Source organism: Falco rusticolus, chromosome 5 (assembly GCF_015220075.1).
Source record: "Falco rusticolus isolate bFalRus1 chromosome 5, bFalRus1.pri, whole genome shotgun sequence".
NCBI lineage: Eukaryota > Metazoa > Chordata > Aves > Falconiformes > Falconidae > Falco > Falco rusticolus.
This window is the reverse complement of record NC_051191.1, coordinates 13,896,309-13,919,481: the sequence shown is the minus strand read 5'-3', so window position 1 is coordinate 13,919,481 and position 23,173 is coordinate 13,896,309. Positions and strand designations below refer to the sequence as shown.

The following is a 23,173-nucleotide window of genomic DNA, read 5'->3' as shown; positions in this document are numbered from 1 at the left end:
TGCTGTTTATGCATCCCATTTACAACTAGGATTTCATAGAATCATACAGTAAATTAGGTTGGAAAGGACCTCTGGAGGTCACCTTGTACATTTCCTGGCTCAGTTTCTTCCCAAAGATGATCTCTTTTTCCCCCTTTTGTAGATGGACCATTCAGAAATACCCTTTCAGCTGACAAGAGTGACCTCTGTTTTCATACTTCACTGAAATGGAATCACTCACCCTGGCCCACGCACATTCTGTATTTTAAAAGATTATATACAGGGTTTTTTTTTTAAATAAAGTGTAATATACAATACTACATTTTGAAATGTGAAATCTGGTATGGAAGGAGATTAAAGATGTGCAAGTCACACAGCTATTCCTGAATGTCTAAATAAATACGTACACCTGTCTGGCTTTTGTCACAGAGGGGGATGCTCCGTGGAGCAAGTAGTGGTGGCCCAGGTGTGCATTTGGCACCTGGAGAAACCCAGCTGTCCATCACTTCCAAGGCAGGATTTGAGGTTTCCAGCATCCCTTGCATCAGGACAGCCTGCGGCCATAACCCTGGCGTGGGAGATGGTCATAGACAAGTTGTGTGGGGTTCAAAGGGCTCAGTTTCATCACCCCTTTAGAACAGCTTGGTTTCATTTTAGGACAATAAAATTTTTTGAGTTGGCTTGACTGAGATTTTCTTCAGGGCCATAGTTATTACTAGATAACACTGACTTGTTCTTGGAAAAGCACTTTTTTGCCTATTTTTAATATATAATAGTTTCTGGGGTTTCTGTTTCGTTTCTGCAAATACAATCGAATGAAAAACATGACTGTGACATTTATTGCTGAATACTGGTTTCTTACTGGCAACTGCTCCAGATATATGAACAACATCTTTAATTTTTATGAAGAGATGCAAAGTGACTTAGGTAAGGCCCATTGTGATATCCCTTTTTACTTTTTATGAAAATTATTTTTTTTTAGTAGATCTAGACTATAGTCTATATAGATGATACACTGTCTCCACTTCTCAGATAGATTGGTAATTGACCAAAATTGTCCTTTCTTAAAAGATCAAAATTTAAAAAGGCATGATTGTTCCTTGCTGTTCATGCAGACACTGAAATAAATATGTGCTTCCCAGGAAAACTGAGTCAACATGGCTTTTGTAATCCTCCAGTTCATTTGAATAGATTAAAATAAAGTTTAAAACTGCTGCCATCTGACTTATGAAGAATCATGTTAGGTTAAAGTCTGAGAAGTAAGTGCAGGTATTGGCCATGTAATTTCCATAGCCATCTGAGTTCAGAAAAAGGTTGGCAGAAAATGTCTTTGAACAGTTCTAGAATTAATTAAAGACATCCTCATTGCACAATTAATTAATTAAATGGAAAGGGAACATACTTAGATAAAAGCAAAAAATTTTTTTAATTGTGCCAAGATTAAAACTGGTCATGTTTTAGGACTGCTGCTTTTCTGCGAGAGGGTAGGAAACGGACATGCGGTTGTATTATTTATTATTAGTATCATCACAATGTGTGCAAAGAGCTGCACAAACAGAAGAACAGAAGAAAAAGACAAACCCTCCTCTAGTAATTTTTATGGAACTGCGTTGCTCTGCAGCATTTTGATCCCATTCGGGAAGAGAAGGTAAATTTCATGCTTTCATACTTGCAAAGTGGAGAGTAGCAGTATGATGTCCGCAAATATTTTAGTGCCTCGAATGAATGGCAACTGGGAAAGCTGCCAGTAGTGTTGGTTCCAGTTAACATTTCCAAGACAAAGACTAGCGAGGAGGAATATAGCCAATGCAGGAAGGTTCAAGCAGAACACAAACTTTAACCCAACCCAGGAGCAAGCTCTAGTGTTTGACAGCAGTGTGTCTGGGGGCATGATTCTTTCTTCCCTGCCTCTAATGGTCACAGCTCCTAGGTCTGCTGGAGGCCACTCTGCTTTCAGGTCTTCACTTACACTAAGAGCTTATACAGGTCTCTTTGCTTAGCACTCTAAAAGGATGGTTTGTTATCTTTTTCTCATTAAAATCTCTGTTTTGATATAGTCAGATGAATGATCCAGAAACAAAAGGCTATGCTGACTGTCTAGTGTGCCTGCACCCTCACGTGACAGAGCATCCCACATATTTGCAGATTTTATTACAGAGAAACTGAGACCAGTACATCATCTGGAAATGTTTTGAATATATATATAATTTTATTGTTCTCTTAGTTTTAGTTCCAAGTAGATGTCCTTTTACGGTATTTACCATACTGTAGCTTGGTATGTAAATTCCAGCTTGCTTGCTGGAAAGCTTGCTCTCTGAATATCAGAAAAGTAGTATTTAGGTGCTACTGTATATTCATGTGAACTAAAAATCTTACCCTTTTTAACAATTTAACACTTAGCAATATGGCCAGTATCTAATGCATTAAAAACTTGTCCATTTAAAGTTTTGAAGATTGATTTCAGCAGGAATTAAGCATTTTGGGCCCTGTGCATCTTTAGTCACATCAAATCTTGCCCAATATGTTTTGCTACATTTGGTTCTGAATTAGTGGTCTTTTCTGATCTGGTGAACAACCTGCACTTTCTGTTGACTTCAAACCATTTACTAACAATTTGTTCAAGGGTACACCTGGAGGACAGCCCAACCCAACCCTCCTTTCCACCACTCCTAACAATCTCATCATTACATCAGTTTATATCTGCCAAACCGTTCATCAGATGTAAAAATCAACAGAAAAAATACCTTTGTAGTACAGTAAATTAGAGCATTTACCACAGTGACCTACCTACTACAGTTCATCCATTTAGTCATGTTTTATCTTATTATAAATGGTGAACTCAACTCCCTACCCTCTTCTTACACAGCTTATGTAAACCGCTTTGTCAAAGAGGAACCAGAGCTTCAGGCTGTGGCTGCTCAGTACAGAAGAGTCTCTGGGATGGTTCAGGGGCAGATCCCGTGGCAGGGGCATGGTGGCTGTGAACCGCAAGCACAACACGCTCCAGCAACCTCAGTGAGCATCCCAGAGATACCACGTACCTCCTGAACACGACCATAAGTCACCGACTCTCCTTCCACTTGTCCCACTCATCAAAGGATATGACAGGGATGCAAACATTAATACTTGTAAGCATGTATGGGTTCTCAGATGGAAGATGCCATATAATTGACAAGTCTTAGAACAGTATTAAAGCAGCATCACAACCAGCAGCAGGATTTATCTGAGTGGGAGGAAGGGTTCACAGCAGTGGTTTATCAGTTTTCATATACCGAGACGCGAGTGCATTCAGAACTGGGCGAAGCATTTGTATTCCAGTTCCAGGTACTGCTGTACCCAGCAGAATGGTACCACCTAGCTGGTGTGCAGCACTTGAAGGTATGCCGTAAGGGGTGAAGGAGTTCTGTCCATTCACAAAGGGACCATGTGCTGACTGTTAAATGTTCATAGGATGGCTACTTTTGAGCTACACTGTTGTTAACACAGATGGAAATCATAGCAGTCAAAAGCTGCATGTTCCCTAATTGCAGCTTTCTTCCACTGATTAGAAGGTAGGTTGTATTTGTTAAGAGGTGGGCATTGTCAGGCTGTTTTTGCTTTCTCCTCTGAAGACAGCCACTAATGGTATTAGTTTAGTGTGCAAAGTGAACTGCTTTATGCACTAGCTGAAATCCTGAAAGAGCTAGAAGCCTATTTTAAAACAACACTGGGATGAAACAAGCAGTTTTGCAGTCTAAAAAACTGCAAAGTATCATTCAAATAACTATGAAGCACTAGAACATATTTATTTAGCAAAAAAGAAAGCGGTCCTTTATATTCTTGGGTCTCCAGCTAGAAGACTGCCATAAATGGTTTTTCTGGCACAGAGGCAACTATGTAATAGTGATGTTGAAAATTCATAGTCAAAAGTATTTCCAAGTTTCCCTTGTACCAGAGAAATGAGCTTCTTCACAACTGCAAGCTGCCATTTTCAAAGTAAGGGGAGCGGCCCCCTCGAAGTGCTGTAAAGTAACTGATACTGAAATGAGGTAGGTAATAGGACCCAGAGAAGTACACTCACTGTACCAAAGTTCAACTGAAAACATACCTTATGCCACATCAGTTTGTAAAGTCACCTAACATAAGCAAAAGCATGTAAGAAGATAGTATTTCATATAAAGAATTTCAGCAGTTTCAGTAATTTGTCATCCCTATTTTCCTTTTTATAAGAACCACTTCAAGCTGATGACAAATCATGTCAAAATTTATTAAGACAGAAGGAAAACAGGGGTATCAGATTTTACGCTAAAGTCATGAACAAATGCAAGTCTTAACAACAAAGCTTCTCTCAGAACCAGAAAACGCCATTATGCTGTGCGGACACCTTGCAATGAAGTACATACAGCTCTAGGCAAACACCACAGTTCCTCGTATCTATTGCACGACGCAAATTAATCTGCTAAAATTTTCTTCTCCTGCAGTGAAACTGTTGCACAATTCTGTAAAAACTATTGCTGGGGATCTTTTCCAATGTGAAGATAAAGGAGTCTGTGAAAAGCTGCTTGCAATAAAATTTATTCTATTGAAAGCACAGTTAGTTAATATTCTACTGAAAAACTGGCAAAGTTAACTAATTTTGGAAATTATAAAGGGAACTGAGTGGTGATTTTGTGGTTTGTTTGTTGGTTTTGTTTTTTTTTAAGGGTGATGGTTTAGCCAAGCTGCAACATGGAAGATCACACGATGTGTTTCTATCCATCCAGTCGAATAATCACATACAGCTTCATCTACTGCTGCTAGGCAGCTTTCAAACATGACACTACTCTCTGAAGCTCCTCTTACGGATGTAGATTTCATTTGTACCTAGTAATTGTGCGTCATGCCCCTTTCTGACTTTTGGAAGCCACAGAAAGCGTTCAAGAACAGCTACCTGGAAAGACTGCATCTCATCAGAGTAATTGTTATTGTTCCTGTAACTTGAGAGCAGAAACCTATGTTCCTGTGGCTTGCTGGGTTAGTCCTACAGTTTCAGTCCCATGCAATTTTGAAACCTTTTGTTCTACCTTTCTCCCTCTATCTATGATGAGAGTGGGACATAAATTGCAAGACTGAAATAACCAGGGCTTGTGCCTCCTCAGAGATTGGAGAGACAAGTCAAAGCAGCTACAAATGGCATACTTGAATTTGGAGAACATCATCTGCCCACACAATTACTTTATATAAGACCTGCCAGACAACTCTTCTAGCCATTGCTTTGTGCTCTACTGAAAAGAGACACTTAAGAGAGGAAGGGGAAGAACAGTATCAAAATATATTGTTCTGCATCACATTTAACCTTTTTCCCCAGCTCTGAAAGTTAAGAAGACAAGATTTCTAGCAAATGTGGCAGTGTCCACAGCACAAGACCAGAGGGAAATTCTCTGAACTGTGGAGAGCTCATCTTCCTATGCTCCTTTATTCTGCTGCTGTTAGATTATGCTCCTTGTCTCAAGTGGACAGCTAGAACTCCCTAACAAGCCAGAGGAATCCGCCACAGGTAGACATTCCTGGCTGTGCCATTTCACCTTTGGTATTTAAAGAAACTAGTCCCGAATATGCTACTGAGTAGAGTTTGTCAACCACATACATACAATCTGACTGAGCATGAATAAAATTTACACCTGCCATTTTGTATCAGGATTTTTTTACTTTGGTTTTGGTCTGAATCTTTGTGGAACTCATATACATCAGTTAGGTAAGAAGCCTACATGTTTAGCTAGCAACACAAATTTGTCATGAGGAAGACACTGGAGAACAATGGACCATTGACTAAAACCAGGATTTTAAAAAAACATGTTATTTCCATATTGCAAAAGAAACATGTGCACAACTGCCCTGTTATAATTCCAGGAACTCCCTAAAGCAGAAATACTACACATAATTCCTCATTAAAACAAGTAAGTCTTCAGTTTTGGGGAAAAAAATGCAAATACCAGATTAAATATGCCTTAAAACTGGTGTGCCTAAAGGAAAGCCGGGTACAAAAAAATAAACAAGAGACAACAACATGTCCCTGATGTGATTTACCTAGCCTTACATGTACTTTTCTGTGAAATACATGTTAAGGAAATATAGTGGCCCCATTCTTAAGTGTATTTACTTGGTAACAAGAACACAGGCTAGAGGAGAGGCACATTCTACAATAAAAATACGTAAGAAACCCCATTTTTCCATGTTTTCTTAGTTCTCTGAAGTCTCATCCCTGTGGCAACAGAAGTGAGGTGTTAGGTGTTAACTCATAACATAACAAAGCATGAGCACACGCACACAAGTCAACGCAGGCTCAGTCCGCTCCCTAGCTATCTAGTTAGGAGTACTTCCAGTGCTCTGTCACCCTGACTGGAAGATTAACAGTTGCTTTCTCCTGATTAACCCTTGAAACCAAAATTGTGGAACTTGTTGACGGTCTTCCTCACGTTCCATTTACAGACATTTACTGTGAACCACTCTATGGTTTCTCTTCCCCATTCAAATAATTCCTACCGTTCTCTAAGGCAGTATTTAATCAAAAGCTATATAAAATCATCTTACTGTCATGAGGACAGATCCTACAAATCCCTTTTACTGGGTACAATCTTGATGCTGTTGTACTGCCCAGAAAGAGGGGTTTGCAGAAATATCTACTATGTGGTTTTTCAAAGTTATCTAGAACCAAAGCTCCGTCTTACACCCCAGATCTCAACCCCAAGCCATGTTTGGAAATTCACTTCATCTGAGCATCTTCTTGAAATCACTGCTGCCCATTCCTTTTCCTTGCATAAAAGCCAAGGCAGGCACAGAATCCGATGACACTGACACCTAGGCCTAGCAGGAAGGCGATGGTATCTCCTGCATCCAGGGCTTCAACAGCTGGCAGCACCAGCAGCAATGAAACGAGGACCAGGAAAAGTTTTGAGGTGTTCTTGGTAGAAGGCATGCTGACAACCAGCTGATCCCAAGGGGCAGTTAAACGAGGAAAGCCGTGGAAAGCAGGTACGTCACTGGTATCTGCAAGGAAAACACAAGGAGCATCAACGGTTTTGCTGGCCTCCCCCCCGGAACTGTCTTGCCGAAAGCCAACTGATGTGATCGATGTATTACAAATATCCACATGGGACTCGGGAAATTCAGGTTTTGCCTTCACAATTACAAAAGTAAATGACTTACTACCGTGAGATGGGCACGCCGGGTTGGCTACCTCGTTACACAACTCTGTGGAAATGAAATCATTCGGAGGCTTGCCATGAGAGAAAAGTGAGCACGGGCTCTCCCGCCCGCAGCCAGCAGCGCCTGCTCCGTGCCGTGCTACACCGGCCCCCGTCACCGGCCGCTCGGGGCTGGGTAGCTGCCGCCTGCGCGCTGCTTACCCGCGCCTTCTGCGAGGGGCACCGTCGGGACCCGCAGCACGGGCCGTTCCGCACCCGCGGGGCCGGGCACACGCTCTCCGCGTTTCCTCCGGCCTCGGGGGCGGCCCCCCGCGGCGCACGGCGCGCCCGGCGCTCCGCAGGTTTCCCGCAGAAAGGGCCCACGGCCGGGGCACACCCGGCAGAAGCCGCGCCGAGGCACCGCGCGGTGCCCGCGGCCGCCGGGGCCACCCGGAACAAGCGGCTTTTCCGACAGCGCCGCCGGCGGGGACCAGCGACGGGGCTCCGGCCGCTCCCCGCCGCCCCTCCGCGCCCCGTCCCGTCCCGTCCCGTCCCACCGGCGGCGGCCCGGCCGCTCCCTGGGGCAGCCCCCCGCGCAGGCCCTGCCCGCACGGCGCCCCTCGGTCACCTCCTGCGGCCGGCTCCCGGCTGGGCTGGGGGGCGCCCCCGCGCCGCGCCCCGGCGGGGCCCTCAGCTCCGGGGGGCACCGGCCCGCGCCGCCTCGCCGCACTCCCGCAGCGCCGCAGCGGCCATGACAGGAAGGGGCGGGGGCGCGGGCGGGGGCGAGCGTGACCCGGCCGGGCCGCCTCCCGCTCCCGGCACGCACCGCCGCCGGGGCGCCGCCGCGCCGCGCCGGTTCCGGGGGGCGGCTCGGGGCACGGGCTCTGCGGGGGCCGGCCGGGCTGGCCTGGGCCCGGCGGGATGGAGCGGCCGGCGGGCGGCGGAGGGGCCGGGCGCCTCCGGGGAGCCCCGGCGCAAGCGGCCGGCCCCGAGCCCCGGCCCGGGGGTACCCGGCTCCTGCGGGAGCGGCGGCCAGCCGGAGCCCGGTGGTGCCCGCCCGGCGTCGCGCTGAGCCTCCGGCCAGCGCGCGGGTCAGTCGAGCGCAGGGTCCGCACGTACGTGCTGCAGCTTTATTGAAGTGAAATGATAAAAATGTACCGACTCGGGCGGGTTGTCCGCGCTTTTCGCTGAAAAACAAACGGGTCGCGCAGGCCGCCTGCGATGTGACCGCAGACGGTGCCTGGTTCGTGTCAGCTTGCGGCTGCCGTGCAGCAGTGATGCAAGTCCTGCTCGGTATCATCAAAATCCATTCCTGCTCTGAGGAGAGCAGTTGAAGCAGTTTTATAAGGAGGTGGAGAGCAGCCTGATGCCTTTTAAAACAAAAAAAACCCCTAAGACATTGAAAAGTGTTACCAGGTAATGCCCTGAAATCACCCCCAAAACCTAAGTCAAGCTTGTCCCGATTTTGATCGTATTTCTGCTTTGGGCAAAGCTGCCTGTAGAAATACATAAAGCAGGATTAAAATGTTTTTTTTCTAAATGCTGTGGGGAGATAAAAGCTAGTTCCTAGTCAGAGCTCAGTTTTTATTTTTCAGTGGAAAGTGTGCGCTTAAAAAATAATAATTAAAAAAACCCAGCAACTTGTAAGCAATTATTAAAGATTCAAAGTATATGTGTCTTTGGAATGCTCGCAGAAACAGCCAGAGGAAGCTCTGCTAATCTAATGTCAAAATCAACCTAGAATCTGTAATCTGTTGCATCAAGCATCAATTCATGAGTGGGAACCCCTGTTCTCAATGTTTCCCTAGACTTGTGCAAAAAAACAACTTCTGTAAGTATTTCTCTTTACAGAAGGAGTTTCTGATGAGCTTCTTAAAGAGCAGTAGAAACCCAGAGAGGCTTCAACATACACAAAGCTTTGCCTCTGCCTTATATAATTTCACTGTAATTGCCCTTGAGCAACCCATTCTTCATGCTTATAGGAACTACTTATGTCTCAGGTGGGATGTTACTATTGTGCTGTTCATCATTCTTTTATTAGTGCCCTTCTTTCCCCCATCTGTCTGGATCCATCAGTTGTCAATTGTCTTAGACAATAAACTTCCACGGAGAGGAAAAGTCTTTTTGCTTCCTCTTTATACCAAGTAGCATGAAAGCATCTTCTTTATAAGCAGCAGTGCCTAGACTCTGTGGTAATACAAACAATAACACATATCTGTATGAACTCGTAAGCGTCCTTTCTACTCATGAAACATCTATTCCACAGTTTTTCAGATCTGAAATACTCGAAGCTTCATTTTCACTTCTGAAGGCATTTTCTCAAGAAGCTGATGCCAGATACACTCACTGGAGCAAAATCCTGACATTTCCGAGCAAGTTCTCATGGCATGGAGGAGTAATGCTATGACGCCTGGCCCATTCCTTAGTGAATCACAGATAAACCATAACCCCTACAGAAGCTGACGAGTGGCAATTTGAAGTACAGGAGGTAGTTGTCATCTTAATCACTTCTGTCATCTCAGAGAGTGGGCCTTGGAGTCTTGGCCCTCTTGGTGCCTTGCTTGGCCTATTTACTGCATCCTGCACTGCTGACAGGTAAATACTAGACTGTTTTGCAATGTCAAAAAATGTTTCAATCATCCCTGTACATTTCAGTGCTGCATTTGCTGTCACCACCGCTTACCAACTAAAATTTACAATAGTTCTTGTTTAGTCCCACAAAACAGATGGGAGAGAGTCGAACAATGACTCTCAAGTCTATCTTTTATAACTAGAAATGTCAGTACCAAAGAGCTATGGCATCTCTGGACTTAAGTATTTTGAAGGCAAGTGTAAAATCCAAGGGGAAAACTGGGTGTAACATACTAATTTTACTGTCTCGTCCCTCTTCTCAACAACTGTACAAATTTACAGGCAGTAGAAATGACACAAAGTACAGGACGGATGTGGAAAATATTGATTGTAAGATACATAATTTATTAGTAATATCATGGAAGTGCTATTGAGAGTTAGAAAGCAGTGCCATTTGGGGATATTTCTTTGGCTGATTAGCTCTTTCAATGCTATTGCATTTTGTAGCTTTGGCTTCAGAAACAGCGCTGCTTTGGAAAAAAGCCAACAAAATTTTAACGGTGAGGGAGGCTTTGTCAGGTTTTGTGCTGTCTGAATAGCAGAAAAAATGTGTATTCAGCTTCAAGCTCTGCCATCAGCTTCTTGCATGACCTCAGGCAAATCTTCCTTTTGACCTATCACCGCTTTGATTGCTTAGCTCAAGCTATTATGTAACTAATATTCAGAGGAAAGACTGAGAATTCCCAGAGCTGACAAGCTAAAGCTTTGTAAATTTTGAGCACAAGGCTAAGGAGGTATACGTGAGACTGGAAATTGAAAATAAAAGTGCACTTTCTGGAGAGGAAAAAGTTATGAAATAATTACAGAGCAAGACCTGAATAGCTGAAGGGGGTATTTGGTTTTTTTTGTTGTTTTGTTTGGTTGTTGTTTTTTTTTCTGCTTCTGCTTCGTTCATCTTCCTTTGGGAGCCATTTGTTTATTGCATGACCACACTGATCCGAGAAACTTTCTGCTTAACTTTTGGGCTTCACTTGTACTGCTGCAATGAGAAATGCTAACAGATTACCGATAAGACATTGACTACAGGGCAATGATTATCACTTCTACATCAACATGTTCACCCTTGAGCTACTTTTCCCTGCTGATACTTAATCTGACATTTTAGCTGCCTATCACTGTGTCCTCATCTCTTCACTTCAGTCACAGATCTACATCCAGTTTTTCTTGTACAAAAACTGACATGCTTCATTTGGACTTCACTGGATGCTTCCCTTTCTTTGAGAAAATAGACTCTACCACAACCACCTCATTTGCTTCTGCAGAAAAAAACCAGAGTTCAAATACAGCATGAATTTCTTCTGTCATTAACCTTTTCCACATTTGCTTCTCAGCCTGCTGTCACACAAATGTTGACTTCATCCGTTCTGTTTCTTCCTCTGTCATTATCCCTGCCCTTCATATCATGTGTGACTACTTCACCCTGCCTTCTTTTTTCCCTTCTACTTCTCAAAGTCCCTAAGTTTCCTCTCAAATAAATGCAGGTAGTCACAGACCTTCCCTGTCATGAAAACACCAGTTGGATTCCCTTCCTGTAACTACCAAATAATTTGTTTTGTTCCTGTCATCTCTAACCTCTCCAAACATGCTGTCCAAAACTGCTGTAATTGCATCCTACATCTTCCGTATGGCTCATTCCTTCCTCCATCAGTTGGAGCTGCTCACATTGGTATCTCTAGTTAGCATCTCAATCATGAAGGCCTGCATTTCATCATTGTCTCTTTGACCAATTGACTGCTTTTGAAACTCTCATTCCTCTTCCTAAATCTATAAAGACTTTAAAACCCCCCAACCCTTCCATTAAAGAAACCCTCCTCCTTTCCCAGGTCTTCACTTCTGCTTCTTGAATCTTTAGTGCAGAGTCCTCCTTTTCTGCTGCTGAGAGTGTGCTAGGCATCCATCAATGTTTTTTCCTCTAGACGTTGTCCCTGGCAGGCCTTACCAACAAACATAGCTTTGAATACCATCCTTAACTCATGTTTTTCTTTGTCTTCCCTCTCTTTGTATTCCCACTTGATGGTGTTCAGGTCTTCCTGCATGTAGCACAGCAGCTCCTAGGCCTAACAGTTCTCTTCTGACTGTATGACCTAAAGTCCTGTCCTGACAGTTGCTCTTGTCTCTCTCTGCGACCCCTGGCAGCTTTGTTTATTCAAAGTGCTGCTGCGAAGGGGCCTCTGGTTTGTCGTTTTTGCTGTGTTCCCTCTCTTCTTAGTGTTACATTTCCTCTCTGGTGTTGCATTTCCTCTTTTGCTGAACCAAAGACAATTTTCTTCTCAGTCCTAGAAGGTCTTTGAGTATAATCTTCCTTCGTACTGGCTTATCCTATTGCCATGTCAGGAGGTTAACTTCTACTTTTCTTTTGTCACCCCTAGCAGGCTCCTTTTGATCCCTCTGAGAAGCAAAAGTTACTTCTTTCTGGGAGCACAGAAAGGTGTACAGAGAGAATTGCATCGCTTTTTGATGGAAAATTCTTTCTTTTGGTACCACACACTTCCTGCTGTCCTTTATACAGTCATGAATATAAAAGATTAAATAGCCCAGTGATTCTTTTTCCCTCAGTTCTTTGCTCCTTTAGTCTGGCAGGGGATCGCCTCTGCCCGCTGGAATCTCTGAGTTCTCTTGCCAGCACTTCAGAGATGCCTCTGTGCAGTGCTGGCTGGAGCAGAGAGGCATGGAGGCAGCTGCCAGCCCTGCAGAAAAAAGCTCTGGAGTTGGTGCTGGCAGGAGGCAGGAGCAGCAAAACTGCAGGAGTGAGTGCAGAGGATGCCAGCCAGAGTTAAACACCCACTGATTGACTTCCCTGCTGAACTCCACAGGGGAATGTGGGAGCTACCCATCAATAATGGCAAATCTGAGGATTCCCTGCAATTATTGTGAGGGCCGTCATGCTTTTTCTGGATTGAGGGGCAGGCTCTTGGTTTTTTTGTAGAAGCATAATGAAGCAGAGGTAGATACCAACTGGAATGATGCATCCAAACTCCCTCCAGCTTTGAGGAAATAAAGTCTTAATCCAGTCTTCCTGGTTTCAGTCTTTGTGCTAATGTAAGCTATTGAGATGTTCTCACATTATTCATCAGTATTGCCACAGGTAGGTTGAATATTGTGTGTTGTTTGTCTGGTTCTTTTTGAGAAAAATAAGTTATTGTAAAATATTAGCAAGGGAAATGTATACAGCACAAGCAGTTCAGCTTCAGAGGGCCTGGGGATGCCACCTTCATTGAATATTGAATATTGATTATTGAATATTCAATTGAGTATTGAATAGTAAGCAAAATAAGATACTATTCAACACAAGGACAGAATGAGATTTAAAGGGGGAGTAGCAGCTGTCATCCACATATTGTTTTGTATAGTACATCTATAGTACATCTTTTTTCCCAAGCAATGCTGTCAGATGTTTTCTTGACTTCTGTGCATATGGTTGTAATAAGTACGAGAAATTTCATGAAAGTAAAAATTGATTTAAACATCATAAACTTCTATTATCATATGTTTCAAATTTAGATCTAATCCATATTTGGATACCAGTTTATCTATAGGAACATGTCAATAGCTTTTTTTTTTTTTTTTTAAATTCCTCAGCTTTTAGGCATTATTAGAAATAAAGCTTGCCTACTTTATGGAGTTCTAGCCATCTAAATCTGAGTGTGTTTGTCATAAATGAGAAAACTGGTATTATAAAAAGTTTCCCTTACATTTGCATGCCCAAAATGCACTTTTTTCAAGACTGAGTAGAGAGGAAGGATCACCTCCCTCAACCTGCTGGCAGTGCTTTTTCTAATGCAGCCCAGGATACTGTTGGCAAACAGGATTTCCCTACAATACTGCTGCACCCTCCAAATTCTACACTGATCTGAGTAGTAGAAAGGTTTTGGAGTAATTTATACACCTGTGGACAGCTGTTAAAGTTACCACGCTCGCGCTAAATGCTCCACGGTTCTAGGGCGCTAGTTAAAACATGCTTTTGTGTAGTCCTTGTAATGGATCCTTAAAAAGGCAGCTCGGTATTTCTGTTCATCAGGTCAGAACTTGCTCAAAAGGAACTTTTTGAACTGAATCAAATCTTTCAGAACCCTTTCGTCATGGTCAATTGTCAATATCCTGGTCAGGACCCAGGCTGCTTGGCTGTTATGTGTGCAGAGTGAGCAGTCCTGCCACCACGCACAAAAAGTTTAGATAGCTATAGACTTGTGGAAGCATGTCTGAGGCAAGAAGCAATTGAATTTATACACAGAATTAAAAATGAACAAAGCCTAGAGAAGGAAAAGAAGGAGGAGTAAAAAGGATCTAAGCCATACAGAGTGAAACTGAGGGTGAGACTTGCTAAAGGGAATCAGAGAAGAGAATAAAACTCAACTCTTTAAAGGAAGAAGAAGTCATAGTTGCAGATGAGACTATTCAGAACTAATAAAAATGTTTCAGTTCATCTTAGATGTCATTATTTAGTGTTTCTGAGCTTGAGTTCCCTATATGAAATATTGCCTCATTGACCTGTATTGGAAATTTCCCATTTTCTTCAGTGAGGCTATGTTTCTACCTGTATCTGAAAAATAGGGGCAATAATTCTTCCCAATATTGCCAAAATTTCATAAATTTTCTGATGCATGTGTGGCAGTCCAATGATAGTGGTAAACCCACAGGAAATCCTATAAATAATTACACTGAAAGTCACTTATCCTAAAAGCTATGTGCATTTGTTTGGTAAATGCTGAAGTTTTGCTGCTGCAAGTTAACAAATTGTATTTTATTTGTGGAATGTATTTCTGTATCTTGTCTTATCTTGATCACAGGAAGCCCTAAAAATACTTTGCAGAATACAAAGTATATCTGGATTATTTCAATGCCAGTCTAAATGGAAGGGACATCATTCATGAGGGGCACATGTAATGAGCCAACTGTCCGCTTTCAATAGCCTGCCATTCATTCCAGCACTTGGTTATTTGGCTCCCTTTTCATTAGCAAAACAGTTTGAGGTTTTACTGTTGAACTAAATACACAGCTGTTGTTACAAAAGGCACCATGATTCACAAAAATATAACTGCTTAATGCCTTTGTGTTTCACAGATTACACAAACTTTTAAAGGAAAATGCATTTAGCTTCTGTTACCAGTCTGAAAATTCATGCAGTGAGAAATATCACTCATGATGTGTAAACTGAGAAATATTGTTGTAAATACATGTAATTAAAACTGACACATCTTACCTTAACGGCTCCAGTGACCATGGTGATAAAAATCTAAGGCAAGTGAAATAGGCAAGCTATATATATATTATGTGTATGTTTAAGAATAATATAAGTATATATAAAAATTAATAATAGCCAGATTAGTATTAGAGCTTTCAATGCAAACTTACCCACCAAAGTTAATGAAAATTTTTTTTCATGGATTTATATATTTTGGGTCATGTTTAAATATTTGCTTTCATGCGTGGTTTTCTTGGCATGTTATGAAGGACAGAGGGGATGGTCATCCCTATATCCCTATTTTACATCTGGAATAATCACGTCTTGTAAAGATGAAATGAATTCCTGAAGTTCTTGTTGAAGATCAACAGCAAAGTCAGGGAAGGATCCTGTGCCTTCTTATTCTTGCCACTTCTGTTTCCATTGTAGCTGATGATAACTTCCATGGATTTCTCTGGAAACAGAAAAGGAAAATCCTTCTGTGAAACTGAGAAGTCTCTGTCAAGATGCATGGAATTTCCTGCTGAAATCACAAAGTCCATGAGTATCTTAGGACATGTCTTTTGCAATGACAAATTCTACCTTTTCCATGCTCACTAGACTTACGTTCCAGCAGAGATGCAAAGATGACCGTGATGGTAGCTGTAAAGATATGTACAAACATAGATATATACTTATGTCAATATTTTCAAAATTTCTTGGTAGCATCTTAAATTACAAACCATTTTATTTTACCAGTGCTGAGGTCAAATGGAGCAGAGGCTGCTGTTTTGTGCAATCACAGACCTTACACCAGGGCCAGAGTAGGGAAAATTACACATTTTATGCATTAGGGAAGTGTTATTTCTCTTAAAAAATGTCTGTAAACATGGTCTGCAATCATTTAATCTTTGTCTGTGAACCCGTCAATATCAACAGGGCAAGGCTCAGACTTTGTCACTTAGGTAAAATACCCAATGCCTATGATAATTTAAATGTATAAAACAGAGGCACTCAAATATGTGTTTACATGTATGTAAACATATGTACCTATGTATATACATATGCATAAACACACATACGCTCTCAAAGTATTTAGGATGTTTTACTTCCCCCTTAGTCTGAGCAGTGTGACAGTCTGCACGTCTTTGCTGACATCCCATGAAGCGCATATATGTGGCATCTGGACAATCCATGAGATGAATTGGCTGTTTAAATTTACTCACATGCTTGATTGCTTTACGATGTCAGGAGCAGCACATTCAGTTCCTTAACAGATAAAGTCCTAAACATGTATCCCAGCAAATGGAGAAGGCAATAAATTCCTGCAGCTGGCATCCCACTTTTTGATGAGACTTTTCTAAGCATTCAGGTTGGATGTTCAGTGTATGGAAGCCAGGTTTTATGCCTCAGTGTTATCTACCTCTGTGTACAAAACAGCAATGACTGTTCAGACAAACTTCGTAGTCACATGCAAACGTGTAGAAAAGGCATCTACATTAAAGACCATTTGAAAATGGATTCTGATGTGTAATGCTTCTGAGAATGTGGAGAATAAACTCCTAAAAAAGGGGTGATAGATGATTACTACGTTTGAAACCAATTTTGTCTGAGCATCTGCATTCTAATGCTTTTGACTAAATTATAAACACATTGTCCATCTGTTTCCATTGCAGAATATCTTGAAAATATTTAATAGGTGGTGCTAATTGCTCATATTCATCATCTCTGGGGATGCCTTTTGCCAGTATCTGTCATCTTCTGGAAGTGTCAAGCACTGAGGGATTCAGAATTTATTCTGACTCTTTCACGACTTGCAGCCCAAATAGAGATAATAAGTCACACTTTCTCTTCACCAGTCTGTAGTAATGTAACCTCTTATTTATCCATTATTGCAGACAATTAGAAAGCATATATCCATTAGGCTGCATATCTTGGAACACAGTAGCTATATGCAGATTGGTTTAGACATTGCTTTCCTTAAAGACATTGTCCTTCTGTTTCATGCCTTTTTATTATTTTTGATGCATCAGAAAAGATTTATGCAGGTCGTGGGGAGGCCATAAAGGAGAAGGTTAGATGGGTCAAAGAGGGAGCTGACAGGAGCATGGAGTAGTATTTTAACAGTAGGTATAGAGTGAAAAGGTTGGATTTTGGTTTAAAGAGAAAGCTATGTCAAGATCTGTTGGCATTTAGGTGCCTGGTGGAAGGTATGGGTAGAAGATTACACTGCAAGCCGCAGATAGTGGTTGTCTTCTTCACATTATGGGAAAGAAATAGAAGACTGGTTTTGAGGAGTGTTAAGATGTGAAGTCAGATGGAGGCGACCTAGATTTATTGCTGTAAAGCAGTAATTTCTGATCAGTTCTGCAACTTTCATTGCCACTGGACCTGGTGCCTTGCTCTATAATGCTGAGTCTGTCTTGGGAAGTCCCACAGAACTGGGATTGTATTGGATAATAAAAAAAAGGCTAAGAGTTAACGTTTTTTTCCCACACTCAAGCTGATGGCAATCATTTCACTAGCAGGGGAACCGTCAGCTGAGTGTGGCTGGAAGAAGAATGCTGGTCCAGGTGGGATTTGAATTAGTACATAGATGAAAGGCTGCACAACCCCTTAGCAACCACTGAGAAATCCTCATTCCTACTTCACTGCTCTGACAGTTTTCTGTAGTGAAAGGTCAGCAACTGTTACTGAACATTCTTCACACTGTAGTCCTTTGTTTTGCACAGGATCACTTTTTATCGTCGTGCTTGGACTAAAAACCTCAACAGTAAGTCATTGTGACAGTAATACGTTTGTAGAAAGTTATAACGTGCAAAACCTGCTCTTAGGAAGATGAGGAAAGTACCTGGACTATTTAATAATCCTATGGTGTTTGGCTTTATTCCTAATGTCTCTGTGGAATGTCAATTGCCCTGCTGTTTACATGAAGGGCAAATGATAATCCCTTGGTGTCAGTTTGAGGTAGGAAAAGTGTTCCTACCTGTTAGCATTACAAACCCTAGTGAACGACTAATAGAGAGATCAAGGCTCAGGGCTGCATCTGGAGTTAACGTGCTGAAGTTCAATACAAAGTCTTTCCCCCTTTTAGCTGATACTAGAAAAATAGCTTATTTCTGAAAGTGGAATGTGTTTATTCTTTTTCTTTCTAACAGTTTTCTAAGTATCTGCTCTAAGTTTAGGATAATTGCGAAAGTAGAATAAACCTTACCGTCTCATTTCGTTCACTTCCTCCAATTGACATTTCCAAGCCGTAAGATACAGCAGTCATACTTGCCTGAAGATCTCAGTATTACAGAAAAGTGTATTACTTAGCCTTTAGATGCAGTTAACCTTATGATGAGATGAGTAGTGAGAGAATGAATGTTCTTTAATCCTCCCTGTGATCATCTAAGGAAATTTGGCATAGCACCTTTTTTTTTTTTTTCTTTATGCTTACCCTTTCTACGAATTACTGAACTGAGCTCTTGAGTGTTGTTTTCAGTGTTTCAGTTGTGACGTCTGATTATGAGCAAGAATCTGAACTAAAGTATTGATGGCTTTATCAATACCAATAGCAATTTATTGATGGAAAAGCACTAGGCAATTCAAAATATCAAACCTTAAAAGCACTGCAGCCATAACCTTAACAAATATAGGTCAAATTTGACAAGAAGACTTAGGTCCTGTATGTATATCCATGTAATACCACGGTCATGGATACTACCTGACTGCCTCTTAACCCGTGAGTGTCTACAATCATGTCACCAGGCGTGTACGGAACCATCTTTGGGTTTATACTGCTCCATGGTTAACAAGTTACCCATTAATTGTTCAGGAGAGATGTTAACGGACAGCTCCAGAAATGGGATCCTTAATGCAGCTGGAGGTGTCTCCACCATGGCAGTGTGGCCGCAGACTTTGGATGTGCTGGTGGTGTGCTTCAGCTGGAGGTAGCTTTCCAGGAACAGCCCAGGAACCAGGTGTGTAAATGTCCGCCTGCATACAGAATAGTGTACCGCATGGAGAAACACCTTGCACCCCAAAAATTCAGATCTTTACTTGTACCTGATTTAAAGTAGGCACTTGAACTTGCGTTTTCGATATAAGACAGGAGCGTCCTGGCTGCCAAGCTGCTCTGTCTCTTAGGAAGGCTAAGTGTCCTTAGATACAGAAAGACGTACAGTTTGGTGTTCCAGGCAGAAATGAGTGGGGGTCCCAGAGAGGTCGGCTGCTTCGCTTGAGCCCAAACTTTTTTCCTGTGCAATCAAATCTTACATGGCTTCTGAGGATCTCGTAGAGTGAGTCTTTGGCCTCCCCTCACCCCACACAGCACAGTGGCAAGGAGAGGCTGGGGACTGTGCTATGACATGGTGGAATTATGTTCCAGTGTGTCCCTGCACTAGTAGCAGAGGGCTTAGATGCCTGGTAATCAGCTTCCAGCCATGACTGGGAGCATCCCGGAGCTAGGAACTCTCAAAAAAATGTAGCATCCTCCGCTTGTGGTTGTGCAGTGCTGGGGATCCTACCAGGGGTCAGGCTCAGTCCATGTTTGGCTCCAGTCAGCAGTGTGGGGCTTCGAAGGCTCTGCTGTGCTGCACACAGACTTTCTGCCTGGGAAGCTTAGTCTTTGAAAGCATTTTTGGCCAATGTCATCTCTTCCTTTTCCTGCTGACAATTAAAAATTATATTAAAAATACCAGTAATATGTTGTGCCATTATAAACACATTAACAAACAGCCAAATAAATACTGTGCTAACTGTGTTCGTTTAATCTTTGAGTTGCTTGGATGAAAGAGTTGCCGGTCCCTTAGTGTGATGGCTTTTGGGGGTGGCAGTGCAGATACCTGTTTGTGCTACAGATATTTTACTGTGCTTGTTCCCTGTCTGTGGCCTTCTTTGGCGCATCTCTCAGTCCTTCCTCCTCCCCAGTCTCCTAAACATCTTTGTCCATGTCTCATATTTATTCGCTGAGAACGACTCTTGCATAAGCCATGGGGCAACCTCTGGAGTGTAGTTTCTCATTACAGAGACGAACGGAGTCATTTTCAGGAACCGGTGGCAGCTCCTGGAATACTGATAGGTCTATTTTAAAACCAAATTTGACTCTTGCTCATCCTGCAGTTCTTCATTGACTCTGACATTGTTTTCTACCTGTGCAGGTGTTTTGTTTTTGTTTAGCATCAGGAGCTGTCAGCATATGATTCATTGATATAATTTTGTGGTTATATTACCTATGCAAGGAATTATAAAGAACCATGAAGACTAATATGAGTGGAGAGGGAATGGAAATGCAGAAGCACCAGAAGGAGCAACAGAGAAATGGCGTGTGTTAATGATACCTATATCAGCAGTCTTCAGGATCTCAATGCATCTATATAAAGCTTCTCAGGATATCCAGATCAGAAGTCAAGAGACACTGAGTAAGCCCTAATAACTGTATCACCCTGTATCTTCTGTATCACTGAAGACAGACAGACCAACCATCTGGGTACTGGTTTATTGTTTTGACATTGTTTTATTCTTGATTGGGAGTTCATATCAGTATCATATAGGTAGTCATATAATTTTAAATTGCTTAAATTTATGTCCTCCAAGCTATAAGCCCATTGTCAGGCACTTCTGCCAGATGCAGCATGTCTGACAAAAGCAGATTTGGCAGAAAAAAATTCTCACTTAACTGAAGCTATAGCTATCTTGGGGAAATGTAGTAAGAATACCTCATTTCTGCCAATCAGTGTAAAAATTCTACAAATCCGAACTAGGTAGATATCATGGCATTAACACTGGTCCTTCATTTTGATCATTTTGTGGTAACAGGTCTTCTTCAGTGCTCCCTCTGGGTATGTTCATGGGGTATTTAATTGTATAGTTATTGTCATTGTACTTGAGGGCTTATGACTTTTTCCGGTAACTTGTGTAAATTCTTAAACTTTTTATTAATGGAGAGAGTTTCTTAGGAATGTGTGAACAGTGATCCAGAAGTTGGCAAAGAATAGCAAGGACTATACACTCTGTGCACCCAGATGGACCCAGGGGTCCTGCATCTGTGTCCCAGGCTCCAAGTCCTGGTTCTCATACAGACCCACTGCATAACGCTTGCTCATACTTCTGAGAAAGACCTGTGAGAAGTTCTGAGAAAGATCAGAAAGCTAAACTTATAGATAGAAGTGATATTGTTGAGACAGGATTGTTAGCAGTTGAAACACTCAAGAAGAAAATACAGCGTGGACAGGTGTAAAACCTGAAAAGAAAATCTCAAGGGGGGTCATTAAGGGTTAGTCCAGGAATCATACGGACGTTGAATTGAGTCACTGTAGTTACCAGTGTTAATGGAGCTGGTGGGGGATGGCAGCTCAGCAATACATCCCTTCCAGACAGCTGCAGAGAATGAGCTCTCCCAGCCTGCAAAGACCTTTTCAGGCCAGTAAGCGTACTGATGCCTAATAGCTCGTCATGATAATAAAACTGCTCTTTACTTTTAGGCTTGTATATCCCACTTGCAAATACAGTGCCCAGCTGAAGACATCCAGATAAACAGTGCCCCAAAACAGACTGTAACACCCGAGAGCACAACAAATGGAGATCAGATAAGTGATTGTGGAAAAATGATGACTTGCTGTTGTAAGTTTTCTAGGCATCAGGCTATGGAGAAGCATTGAGTGGTTTAGCCTGGAGGAGAACTGAAGGGGAGACGACACCATCAGTTTTCCACCATAGTCAGGAGGGAAGGCAGTGAGAGGAGTCATATCAAAAGTACCTTTGTATTAGAACAGTGTGTTTAGCATGGCAGATTCCTGGCATGGTCAAACTGTGCACTTGAAAGGTCCCTCTCTGCTCTCGCAGTTTCACTAAGACCATATTTCTTCTGAATACTGATAATCCATAGTAAGATCCTTTTTCTTGGTTGCACAGCAAAAAAGCCAAGAGACCCTGACCTGTACTGTCTCAGGCTACGCAGTGTTAGCCACAGAGGGTCTTTAAAGGGTACAGAAAAGGTAGGTATTTAAAAAGTTTGCAAAATTCTAATAGAGGGAAATTCATATTCTTAGAGGATATGCATCATGTCTTAACTCAGTGTACTGCCCACCCATCAGAGCTGCCAGAATTTCACTGTATTTGCTACAGATGTTGTCCCTGAGGCTTCCACACTTTCCTGTTAAATCTTTTTCTTAATCTTTCTTTCTGACTCTAAAATTCATTGCAATGCTTATTTAGTTACTTCTTGTAAAGGTTAATATCTTACATCTGAAGGGTCTCCTGTAGGAGATTTGCGTAGCTGTCTTAAAATTGGTTCTTCATGCTGATCATTAGAATTAAGCAATATCAGAGAGGAAAAAAAAATAAATTCTCATGTCTTAATATTCCTCCTCATCCAATAGCTACTAAATAATTAATTTTGCTAGGTGTTTAAGATTCTTACATTGATATCTCTGGTTGTTGACTATTATATAAGCTTCTGCAAGTTATTCTTGTCAATGTACAAGCACAAATTTGTTTATATCTTCATTGATCTTAAGTCTTGTTATTCTTGCTACTTCTTTCAAGTCTGCTATCATTTTCTAAGAGTTAGAGAAGAAGTTAAGACACCTTTTTGCGTTTTGTGGTGAATGTAAAGGTTTTTCTTTACATTGGTTTTGGTTTCTTCTTTAAGTTCTTCCATTTTAAAAAGTCCTAATTCCATAGATTTGCCGTTTTAAATTCAGATATTAAATTTAATTAATTTATACTGCCCTTCACAACACGGAGTTGTGTGGTGTGGTTGACATGCTGGAGGGAAGGGATGCCATCCAGAGGGACCTTGACAGGTTTGAGAGGTGGGCCTGTGCAAACCGCATGAAGTTCAACAAGGCCAAGTGCAAGGTCCTGCACGTGGGTTGGGGTCAATCCCGAGCACAAATACAGGCTGGGCAGAGAACAGACTGAGAGCAGGCCTGAGGAGAAGCACTTGGGGGTGTTGGTTGATGAGAAGCTCAACATGACCTCACAAGTGTGCATTTGCAGCCCAGAAAGCCAACTGTATCCTGGGCTGCATCCAAAGAAGCGTGACCAAGCAGGCTGAGGGAAGCGATTCTGACCCTCTGCTCTGCTCTCGTGAGACCCCACATGGAGTACTGAGTTCAGGTCTGGGGCCTCCAGCATAAGAAGGATGTGGACCTGCTGGAGCAAGTCCAGAGGAGGGCTGCAAAGATGATCAGAGGGCTGGAGCACCTCTCTTAGGAAGACAGGCTGAGAGACTTGGGGTTGTTCAGCCTGGAGAAGAGAAGGCTCCAGGGAG

At 42.3% G+C, this 23,173-nt stretch overlaps 1 protein-coding gene and 1 long non-coding RNA gene across 3 annotated transcripts; one reads left to right on the top strand and one right to left on the bottom strand.

Moving 5' to 3' along the window:
- Positions 1–4,201: 4,201 nt before the first annotated feature.
- On the bottom strand, positions 4,202–7,904 carry SMIM30 (small integral membrane protein 30). Of its 2 annotated transcripts, none has more exons than XM_037389842.1 (2): positions 7,750–7,904; positions 4,202–6,984 (listed from the first exon to the last, which is right to left on the bottom strand). In XM_037389842.1, the coding sequence occupies exon 2, from the start codon at positions 6,911–6,913 to the stop codon at positions 6,728–6,730; it is 186 nt and encodes a 61-aa protein (XP_037245739.1). In that variant the 5' UTR covers positions 6,914–6,984; positions 7,750–7,904; the 3' UTR covers positions 4,202–6,727. The 2 variants fall into 2 exon arrangements, with proteins under 2 accessions (XP_037245739.1, XP_037245740.1); XM_037389843.1 differs by lacking the exon at positions 7,750–7,904 and adding an exon at positions 7,144–7,299.
- Positions 7,905–8,201: 297 nt separating this feature from the next.
- On the top strand, positions 8,202–15,468 carry LOC119149108. Its single transcript, XR_005104574.1, has 3 exons — positions 8,202–8,537; positions 9,388–9,716; positions 15,364–15,468. It is a non-coding gene; the product is annotated as an uncharacterized LOC119149108 (long non-coding RNA).
- Positions 15,469–23,173: the final 7,705 nt, after the last annotated feature.

Coding starts and splice junctions, on each gene's coding strand:
- SMIM30 (XM_037389842.1), bottom strand. CDS start 6,913: ATGCCTTCTACCAAGAACACCTCAAAACTTTTCCTGGTCCTCGTTTCA.